Genomic DNA, 11,364 nt, shown 5'->3' with positions numbered 1-11,364 from the left:
ATGCTCAATTTCACCGATGTGACAGAGTTTATTCTCTTGGGACTAACCAGTCGTCAGGAATGGCAAGTCCTCTTCTTCATCATTTTTCTTATGGTCTATGTTGTCACCATAGTGGGCAATATTGGCATGATCATGTTAATTAAGGTCAGTCCACAGCTTAACAGCCCCATGTACTTTTTCCTCAGTCATTTGTCATTTGTGGATGTCTGGTTTTCTTCCAATGTGACCCCCAAAATGTTGGAAAATCTGTTATCAGAAACAAAAACTATTTCTTATGCCGGTTGTTTGGTACAGTGTTTCTTCTTCATTGCCCTCGTCCATGTAGAAGTTTTCATTCTTGCTGTGATGGCCTTTGATAGATACATGGCAATTGGGAAACCTCTGCTGTACGGCAGCAAAATGTCTAGGGCTGTCTGTATGCGACTGATTTCTTTCCCTTACATATATGGCTTTCTGACTAGTCTGGCCGCAACCCTGTGGACATATGGCATGTCCTTTTGTGGGAATATTGAGATCAATCACTTCTACTGTGCGGACCCACCTCTCATCAAAATGGCGTGTGCAGGGACTTTTGTAAAAGAATACACGATGATCATACTTGCAGGCATTAATTTCACATATTCTCTGACTGTGGTGACCATTTTTTATCTGTTCATTCTCATTGCCATTCTACGGATGCACTCAGCGGAAGGGAGGTGAAAGGCCTTTTCCACCTGTGGCTCCCACTTGACAGCGGTCATCATATTTTATGGGACTCTCATATTCATGTATCTTAGACGTCCTACAGAGGAATCTGTGGAGCAGGGGAAAATGGTGGCTGTGTTTTACACCACAGTGATCCCCATGCTGAATCCCATGATCTACAGTCTGAGGAACAAAGATGTGAAAGAAGCCATGAAAAAAGTTATCAGCAGAACATGTTTAACAAAATAAAATACAATTTTGTTAATATTGTCTTGTGTGATCCATAAGAATTTGTCAATAGATTGTGGTTCAGCATATCAATAACTTTTATAAAGGCTAGATATTTCGTGCATTAATAATAAAAAAAGAGAAAGACTCAAACCCAGTGGAAAAAAAGGAGACAAATCAACCATATTGATGTGATTAGTAAGGATTAGTTAAAATTTAAAAAAAATAATAATTAATTGAAAAGTTTGTTTTAGCCAAAATTTGCAGGTACACTAATTGAAATTATTCAAATATTTAGCTGAAATGAAATATTTTGTTTTTCTTATTAAGAATGCAATGAATGATTATGGAAAATACTTATCAATTTGCCTATTTAGAGAGTAAATTGGAGCAGTAAAAATAAGAACATATTTCATTTAGTTTTCTAGTATGTTAATATAAAAATGGTGGTCTCGGTAATGGCTGTGAGAGTTTATGGAAGCAAATACATTTTCTTCAATATGAATGGCAGGTCTATTCAGAGACTACTACCTTGAAAAAAGCTATCCTGTTGTATGTCATCCCTTTTCAACATTTTTAGTATTCATGAGAGATTCGGCATGGTATGTAATTCTCTTACAGATTCCAGTAACTGCCATATTTAAATGCCACAGTGGCCATTGATCACTGACCTTCTCCCTTGTTCCTGCCAAAGGGTCTTCAGCTGGACAGAATAGTGGGTAGAATCAGCAAATGGATGCATAATTTTGAAAGCACAGCTCTCTTGATCCCACTTAATAAATAAATTAAATTGGTATTCATGTGGAATATTTTGCACATCTGTGACTAAGATGTAGTAAATATTTTAAAATAATTTTTGTGTTTGAAAGACACAAAGTATTTAGGGTGGTGTATTTGTTGCTAATGATAACATGACCCACCACTCTCATACCCCATTTCATGAAATACAAGAATGAGGAACAACTTTAAAACTTGGACTTCTTAAATTCTCTATATCAATACATATATCTATAATACATACATTAATAATCTGCTTTTTTGATGTAGAAAATACAAAAATACAGCAATGGAACCAACACACACTTAAATTACACATTTAAGTAATTACAAATTTATCTGGAAAGATATAAATATAAAATGACATTGATGTAATATGAGAATAAACATCCTTCCTTGTCCACTTTTGAGTTTTTATTTTCTTCAAGGGCAATAACAATGTATATGAACTCACTTCCACACCCATACACACATGCCATCAGCAACTTTTTAAAAAATATTTTATTTATTTATTTGACAGAGAGAGAGAGATCACAAGTAGGCAGAGGGTGGGGTGAGGCAGGGAAGCAGACTCCGTGATGAGCAGAGAGCCCAATGTGGGGCTCGATCCCAGGACCCTGAGATCATGACCTGAGCCTAAGGCAGAGGCTTAACCCACTGAGTCACCCAGGTGCCCCATCAGCAATGTTTTAAAGGTATTTGCATTTAAACAAACTAGTAATTTAGATTAAATCATACTTTATCACTGTGCCTATAGTTGCAAAACTTAACCCCCCCAAAAAACTTTAAGATCTAACTCAATTTTACTTTTGGGGTTAGTTAAAAATAACTTTGTCAGGACAACTGTTTATTCACCAGTTGGATTTGTTAGAGAACTTTCGATATGCCAGTTAGTTGCTGATTACTAATAAATTTCAAAGTATGATTTTAAAACATTTTAATATGTAGGCTGTTAACAGTTGGATTTGGATCTTTGCTATATCTTTCATTCTTTCACTGCCCCTCTACATCCCAAAAAATGAAAAGCTATCCCTATTTACTTTTTAGAGATTTAGTTAGTGCTCCATAAAGAATGAGAACAGCATGTTCTGGGTTTGAGTTTCCAAATTTCAAATTAATTTGTGAGTCTCCTTGGATAAATCATTTTTATTATTCATCCAATTAATTTTTAGTTTCTAGTCACTGCTCTCAAGGTCTCTCCAGACTCGCAATTTCTATGAATCTAAGTTTTTAGTAGAACTTAAAGCAATTTTTCCATTTGTTGAGAATTTGGGATATTTTTGCAAAGTACTTTGAAAAATAAATCTTATTGTTACATTCATGTCTACATCTGTCACCTTCATTATATTTAAGCATCTCTAACATAAAGCACATTTATCTCTCCTTGTCATGATACAAACCAAGAATATTTTCCCAAGATGTATAACTGCTAAATGTGAATGAAAGAATGCAGGACTCATGTAAAGGTGGGAGAGATTACACCATGTTATCCAGAATTTTGATTTCTTAATTTTACTATAAGGGTTACCCTTCTCATTAACAGCCCTTAACTTCTCCTACCCCTGAGATGTTTCTGGCATTTTAATCATTATTCCTTTCATAATTACCTGGCTAGTTTCCTGGGGAGATATTCTCAATGCTCTCAGTGTTCAAAATTCTATTATAAATAGTGAACAATTATCATCTGATATTCTCCTCTGCTGAAGGTAGGTCTACAAATTGTATACTCTATGCAAAACAGATTAATGCAGTCAAATCTTTTCATTTTGATCCATATTTTGAAGATGAGACTGAGACTTTATTTGTAGATTTATTTGTTATCACAGTGCTTTATATATTACTGAGAAATATTCTTTCCCTATGCATTCAAAACATCCTAAGAATGAGCTCATTACAATATAGATTTATACAATTTAATCCTTGTCTGTTACCCTTTACACCATTCTCTGCAAATACCATTGATTTTCACATTGTTGTTTTAAAATAGATGTGAATGAAGTTGAGGATATCCTATCAGTGCTAGTGATTGGGCCAGTAATTATACCTTTACAGTTTTTCTTTATGGGAAGTTCCTGAAAGGTTAATAAAAAAATATACATATTTTTGTAAATAATACATTCTATCTTCTCAATTGTTTTGACAGATGATGCACTTATGCAATAAACTGACTCTATCCCAGAACTCACTGGGACATCTGATCCCAGATCTAAACTTCGAGGGGGAGGGAGAAGCAATGGTCAACTACCTCTGTAGTTCAGCCTGCTCAAGGGTCGTGCAAAGGACTAGTTCATCTAGGATGGACTGTTAAAAGGATACCTTTGTTATGTCTTGGAGGATAATCAAACTAAATTTTAAATGTAAAGAAATAGGATAATAGAATAAGTAATCAAAGAGGCGACAACATAAGGTCATTAAGGGTACAACACTGCAGTTAAATTAATTGGTTTGCATCCTAATCTTGTCAATTCATTGTTGTCTGGCCAGGGAGACCTAGTTAGTCTCAATGCTTTGGTTTCTTCATTGCAAAACGATGATGCTAATAGAATCTGTTTCATAGGACCTTTGCATGCTAAAGTTTCAGTGAGCACTCAGTAAAACTTAGCTATTCTTACTGATATTATGAAGCTGAGACTGTTGTCACTAGAAAAATCTGTCTTAGTTTTTGTGTGTTGGACTGTTGTAATGTATTCTATAAAGCTGAACTGGAGATCATATCTTAAAAAATTCATAACTGTGAATATTTCTGAATATCAATTTACATGTAATATCTCAACTAGGCACCTTAAAGAGTTCCCAAGATGAATGAGACAAACTCTACTACCATAGAGCTAAAGATTATATGTAGAGGAAAATAAATATGCACTCATACAGGAACTAAAACAAAATTGGAGAAATAGTTTATGTTTCTTATATACCTTGAAAAAATATATTTATCTCATTTTATGCTTAAAATAATAAATAGAACCACTAACCAAAGTCAATTCTGTGAATTGGAGAATCATGGGTTCATCAGGCAGGTCAAGAGTTTTGCATAGGGAAATCCCTGACCTTAGATCTCTTCCCCAAACAAATCTGACTCAGTATTCCCATACTTGAAATGAACCAAAAGATGAGTTACAATCATGGAAATCTATAGTAATGGGAAACTTAGATCAGAATTAAAACTTTGGTGCCTATTATGTTATTTACCCAATTGACAGCATATTTAATTCCATTATTAAACATCTTCAAGGTAAGAATATAGTTCATTGAGATTAGTTCACTCCTGAATTCATCCTGCTACTCATTGCAGGTGGCCATGATACAATCACAGAGCCCATACTTTTTTTTTTTACACTATATAAAGTGATGTCTCTAGCAACACTCTTTTTCACCATGCCAAGCTAATATTTATCCTTCTGAGCTTTTCCATTTCATGCCATTCACCCTTCATATTTTTACACAGCTTGCTGTTTCTCACCAGTTCAGAAATCCCCTCCTCAGAGAAGTCTTTAATCACTGTCTGCACCCTGCCTCCTTCTATTTCTTATCTTTCTAGCATGCTGTAATTTTGTCACAGATGTCCACTTCCTAAAGTATCTCATTTGTACATTTGTGTATTGCTTGCTCTTTTCAATGATAATAGAGTATGATGCAAACCAGAATCTTGTATATCTTGTTCATTCTCAGATTTCCAGAATTTAGAATACTGCTAGATATAGGGGTGCCTGGGTGGCTCAGTTGGTTAAGCATCTGAGGCTTGATTTTAGCTCAGGTCATGATCCCAGAGTTGTGGAATTGAGCCCTGTGTCAGACTCTGTGCTAGGCATAGAGCCTGTTTGGGATTCTCTCACTCTGTCTCTTCTCCACCCCTCTCTCCCTCTCTTAAAAACACAAAACAAAAGAACTGTTGATATAACAAATATATCTGCCATAATATTGGCTTTGATGTTTGTGAATCAATTAAGGTAAGCAATTATAAACCAAGGCCCATTTTCAAGAGTAATAGACCCTTCAAACACTATTATTATGGGGAGCTCAAATTTCCATCAGTTAATCCTACAGATGTCCTTAAGAACTTGTAGCAAGTTTTACTTCTTGAGAGAAGTAAGATAGAAAAGTGTAGTAAATGGGGAAAATATTGTTTGGGAACCTTTTCCTTGAGAGGATATTAAGTGTGAATATAAATAAGGAGGTATAGCATTGATTGCATCTGAAAATCAGTAGAATATGAAATAACATGTTACCTAAACTTTACTTCATGATATTTACTGTTGACATAATTTTAGTAGTGCTTGCAGCAATCAAATAAGCATAATGTTTAGTCAAATAAAATAAAATATGATGTAGGAATTTCATATGTTGAAGGTATATGATAACATATGGTGAAAAAATGTCAATAACTAGACTGTAACATAAATGTGTAAGTCCATAAGTTGGAAAGGATTTAGCCATTCCCTGACAATTTTTAGTCTGACTTGGATCATATTTGTGCCTTGAGATTTTTTTTAATCATTTTTTAAAATTTATTTTCAGCATAACAGTATTCATTGTTTTTGTACCACACCCAGTGCTCCATGCAGTCCGTGCCCTCTCTAATACCCACCACCTGGTTCCCCCAACCTCCCACCCCCCCACTTCTTCAAACCCTTCAGATTCTTTTTAAGAGTCCATAGTCTCTCATTGTTCACCTCCCCTTCCAATTTCCCCCAACTCCCTTCTCCTAACTCCCCATGTCCTCCATGCTATTTGTTAGGCTCTGCAAATAAGTGAAACCATATGATAATTGACTCTCTCTGCTTGACTTATTTCACTCAGCATAATCACTTCCAGTCCATCCGTGTTGCTACAAAAGTTGGGTATTCATCCTTTCTGATGGAGGCATAATACTCCATAGTGTATATGGACCACATCTTCCTTATCCATTCGTCTGTTGAAGGGCATCTTGGTTCTTTCCACAGTTTGGCAACTGTGGCCATTGCTGCTATAAACTTTGGGGTACAGATGGCCCTTCTTTTCACTACATCTGTATCTTTGGGGTAAATACCCAGTAGTGCAATTGCAGGGACATAGGGAAGTTCTATTTTTAATTTCTTGAGGAATCTCCACACTGTTCTCCAAAGTGGCTGCACCAACCTGCATTCCCACCAACAGTGTAAGAGGGTTCCCCTTTCTCCACATCCCCTCCAACACATGTTGTTTCCTGTCTTGCTAATTTTGGCCATTCTAACTGGTGTAAGGTGATATCTCAATGTGGTTTTAATTTGAATCTCCCTGATGGCTAGTGATGATGAACATTTTTTCATGTGTCTGATAGCCATTTGTATGTCTTCATTGGAGAAGTGTCTGTTCATATCTTCTGCCCATTTTTTGATATGATTATCTGTTTTGTGTGTGTTGAGTTTGAGGAGTTCTTTATAGATCCTGGATATCAATCTTTTGTCTGTACTGTCATTTGCAAATATCTTCTCCCATTCCGGGTTGCCTCTTTGTTTTGTTGACTGTTTCCTTTGCTGTGCAGAAGCTTTTGATTTTGATGAAGTCCCAAAAGTTCATTTTGGCTTTTGTTTCCTTTGCCTTTGGAGACATATCTTGAAAGAAGTTGCTGTGGCTGATATCGAAGAGATTACTGCCTATGTTCTCCTCTAGGATTCTGATGGATTCCTGTTTCACATTGAGATCTTTTATCCATTTTGAGTTTTTCTTTGTGTACAGTGTAAGAGAATCAACAACAAATCAAACCAACTCCACACATAAGAAGGGAAATCATCAAGATTAGAGCTGAGATCAATGAGGTAGAAACCAGAGATACAGTAGAACGTATCAATGAAACTAGAAGCTGGTTTTTGGAAAGAATCAATAAGATTGATAAACCATTGGCCACACTAATCCAAAAGAAAAGAGAGAAAGCCCAAATTAATAAAATTATGAATGAAAGGGAGAGATCACAACTAACACCAAGGAAGTAGAAACAATCATCAGAAGTTATTATCAACAGTTATATTCCAATAAGCTAAGCAACCTAGATGAAATGGATGCATTCCTGGAAAACTGTAAACTCCCAAAATTGAACCAGGAAGAAATCGACAACCTAAATAGACCGATATCTAGTAACGAGATTGAAGCAGTGATCAAAAACCTCCCAAAAAACAAGAGCCCAGGACCTGAAGGATTCCCTGGGGAATTCTACCAAACTTCCAAAGAAGAAATAACACCTGTTCTCCTGAAGCTGTTTCAAAAAATTGAAGCAGAAGGAAAACTTCCAGACTCTTTCTATGAAGCCAGCATTACCCTGATCCCCAAACCAGGCAAAGACCCTACCAAAAAGGAGAACTTCAGACCAATATCACTGATGAATATGGATGCTAAGATTCTCCACAAGATCCTAGCAAACAGGATCCAACAGCACATTAAAAAGATTCTCCACCATGACCAGGTGGGATTCATTCCTGGGCTACAAGGATGGTTCAACATTCGCAAATCAATCAATGTGATAGAACAAATTAATAAGAAAAGAGAGAAGAACCACATGGTCCTCTCAATTGATGCAGAAAAAGCATTTGACAAAATCTAGCATCTGTTCTTGATTAAAACGCTTCAAAGTATAGGGATAGAGGGAACATTCTTGAACTTCATCAAAACTATCTATGAAAAACCCACAGCAAATATCATCCTCAATGGGAAAAAGCTTGCAGCCTTCCCGTTGAGATCAGGAACACGACAAGGATGCCCACTCTCACCACTCTTGTTCAACATAGTATCAGAAGTCCTAGCAACAGCAATCAGGCAACAAAGAGAAATAAAAGGTATCCAAATTGGCAATGAAGAAGTCAAACTCTCTCTCTTTGCAGATGACATGATTCTTTATATGGAAAACCCAAAAGACTCCACCCCCAAACTACTAGAACTCATACAGGAATTCAGTAACATGGCAGGATACAAAGTCAATGTACAGAAATCAGTGGCTTTCTTATACACTAACAATGAAAATACAGAAAGGGAAATTAGAGAATCGATTCCATTTACTATAGCACCAAGAACCATAAGATACCTGGGAATAAACCTAACCAAGAGGTAAAGGATCTGTACTTGAGGAACTACAGAACACTCATGAAAGAAATTGAAGAAGACACAAAAAGATGGAAGACCATTCCATGCTCTTGGATCGGAAGAATAAACATTGTTAAAATGTCTATACTGCCTAGAGCAATCTATACTTTTCATGCCATTCCAATCAAAATTCCACCGGTATTCTTCAAAGAGCTGGAGCAATAATCCTAAAATTGTATGGAACCAGAAGAGACCCCGAATTGCTAAGGAAATGTTGAAAAACAAAATAAAACTGGGGGCATCACGTTACCTGATTTCAAGCTTTACTACAAAGCTGTGATCACCAAGACAGCATGGTACTGGCATAAAACAGACACATAGACCAGTGGAACAGAGTAGAGAGCCCAGATATGGACCCTCAACTCTATGGTTAGTTAATCTTCGACAAAACAGGAAAAAATATACAGTGGAAAAAAGACAGTCTCTTCAATAAATGGTGCTGGGAAAACCGGACAGCTATATGTAGAAGAATAAAACTTGACCATTCTCTTACACCGTACACAAAGATATTTGTGCCTTGAGATTTTAACATTAGTGTAATAATTAAGCAAAAGTGAATGCCCAATTTTAGTAATATATGATAGCAATGTATGTAGTTATCTATTTTACTGATAAAGAACTAATAAATATTCATGGTATGTACCTACCTATAAGACCTATTAAGGGAAACAATGAAGCCTACCTATTCTAAACTTGGACATGGTGCATAATTGCATTGATTTTAAATTATTTCAATCAGAATAAGGATAAATGTGGCTCAAAAGTTTCAAGAATAAAACAGATTCATTCCTGTTTTTTATTTCTCTGTAGGTACTACAGACTGGCTCTATGTTAAGGCAATGCCAAATTTCACAGATGTGACAGAATTTATTCTTCTGGGCTTGACCAGCCGTCAGAAGTTTCAAGTTCTCTTTTTTGTGGTATTCCTTGTCGTTTACATGATCACTCTGTTAGGGAACATTGGCATGATCATTTTGATCAGCATCAGTCCTCAGCTTCAGAGCCCTATGTACTTTTTCTTGAGTCATTTGTCTTTTGTGGATGTGTTGTTCTCTTCCAACGTCACCCCTAAAATGCTGGAAAACTTATTATCAGAGACAAAAACCATTTCCAATGTGGGGTGTTTGGTGCAGTGCTACTTTTTCATTGCCCTTGTGCACGTGGAAGTCTATATCTTGGCAGTGATGGCTTTTGATCACTACATGGCCATCTGCAACCCTTTGCTTTATGGAAGTAAAATGTCCAGGACTGTCTGTGTTCGGCTTATCTCTGTGCCTTATGTCTATGGGTTCTCTGTTAGTTTAATATGTACACTATGGACATATGGCTTATACTTCTGTGGAAACCTTGAAATCAACCACTTCTATTGTGCAGACCCTCCTCTCATCAAGATTGCCTGTGGAGGAGTCCACATCAAAGAATACACAATGATTGTTATTGCTGGAATTAACTTCACGTATTCTCTCTCTGTGGTTCTCATCTCCTACACCCTCATTGTAGTCACTGTGCTACGCATGCGCTCCGCCGATGGCAGGAGGAAAGCATTTTCCACATGTGACTCCCACTTGACAGCTGTTACTATGTTTTATGGGACTCTCATATTCATGTATCTCAGACATCCCACTGAGGAGTCTGTGGAGCAGGGGAAAATGGTGGCCGTGTTTTATACCACAGTGATCCCCATGCTGAATCCCATGATCTACAGTCTGAGGAACAAGGATGTGAAAGAGGCGGTCAACAAAGCAATTGCCAAGGCAAACAAGGGTCAATGAAACTTCATTAAATATTTTTGTGGTATGTTGCTACCTATTATGAATGTCCAGTCATAAAATCTTAATGCAACAAGGATTTTCTAAAGGCAACTCTTACATACAATAAAAGGTCCAATCTCACACATGATACCTTACTCCAGAAGGGACTCCAACTGCTAAGACTGCTTTATTCTATATATACAACCTTACCATCAAAACTGACATATTAGTGTCATTCAGAGTGTACATAAAATTGTGTTAAGTGTAGTCATTGGAGGAATTCATAAATGACTCTATATAAATAAATATGAATTACAGATACCTTTGCTAGAGTTGAACATGATTTCCTAGGGTATTTCCCTATACACATGCTCCTCTACCTAGAAAAAGAGTAATAATTCATGTATATTTCATGACCTTAGGTATGTTAATGGTTCCTGATTAACCAAAAGTGTTCCATAACATTCATTCACACATGGACTTCTGAAAATGGAATTGTATTCAGAATCTTCAACCTGTGTCTCAGGACCATCATAAGTTCTATTCTCAGTATGAGTTGTTTGATAGTTAATAATGTCCTTGCTTCAGTAAGCTGTTTATTCTAACTCTACTCTTTAGTTTGGATTCTGGTAAAACTTTTTTTTTTTTAAGATTTTATTTATTTGACAAAGGGAAAGGGAGAGAAGCTGGGTAGCAGCAGAGAGAGGGAGAGGGAGAGGGAGAAGTAGGCTCCCCACTGAACAGGAAACCTGATGTAGGGCTTGATTCCAGGATCCTGAGATCATCACCTGAGCTGAAGGCAGATGCTGAATGAGCACCAAGGTGTCTCTTGATT

General features: G+C 36.6%; 1 protein-coding gene across 1 annotated transcript; it reads left to right on the top strand.

Moving 5' to 3' along the window:
• Window positions 1-10,550, top strand: LOC125078795 (olfactory receptor 5M9-like). The gene is made up of 2 exons (XM_047691977.1): window positions 1-600; window positions 9,615-10,550. The coding sequence occupies exons 1-2, from the start codon at window positions 1-3 to the stop codon at window positions 10,548-10,550; spliced, it is 1,536 nt and encodes a 511-aa protein (XP_047547933.1).
• The last annotated feature ends 814 nt before the right edge of the window (window positions 10,551-11,364 follow it).

The sequence above is a fragment of the Lutra lutra genome, chromosome 10 (genome assembly GCF_902655055.1).
Source record: "Lutra lutra chromosome 10, mLutLut1.2, whole genome shotgun sequence".
NCBI lineage: Eukaryota > Metazoa > Chordata > Mammalia > Carnivora > Mustelidae > Lutra > Lutra lutra.
The sequence above is the reverse complement of the archived record's forward strand: the minus strand, read 5'-3'. Positions and strand labels throughout refer to the sequence as shown.

Coding starts and splice junctions, on each gene's coding strand:
- LOC125078795 (XM_047691977.1), top strand. CDS start 1: ATGCTCAATTTCACCGATGTGACAGAGTTTATTCTCTTGGGACTAACC. Junction 601..9,614: donor AATACACGATGATCATACTT/GCAGGCATTAAT, acceptor CTCTATGTTAAG/GCAATGCCAAATTTCACAGA.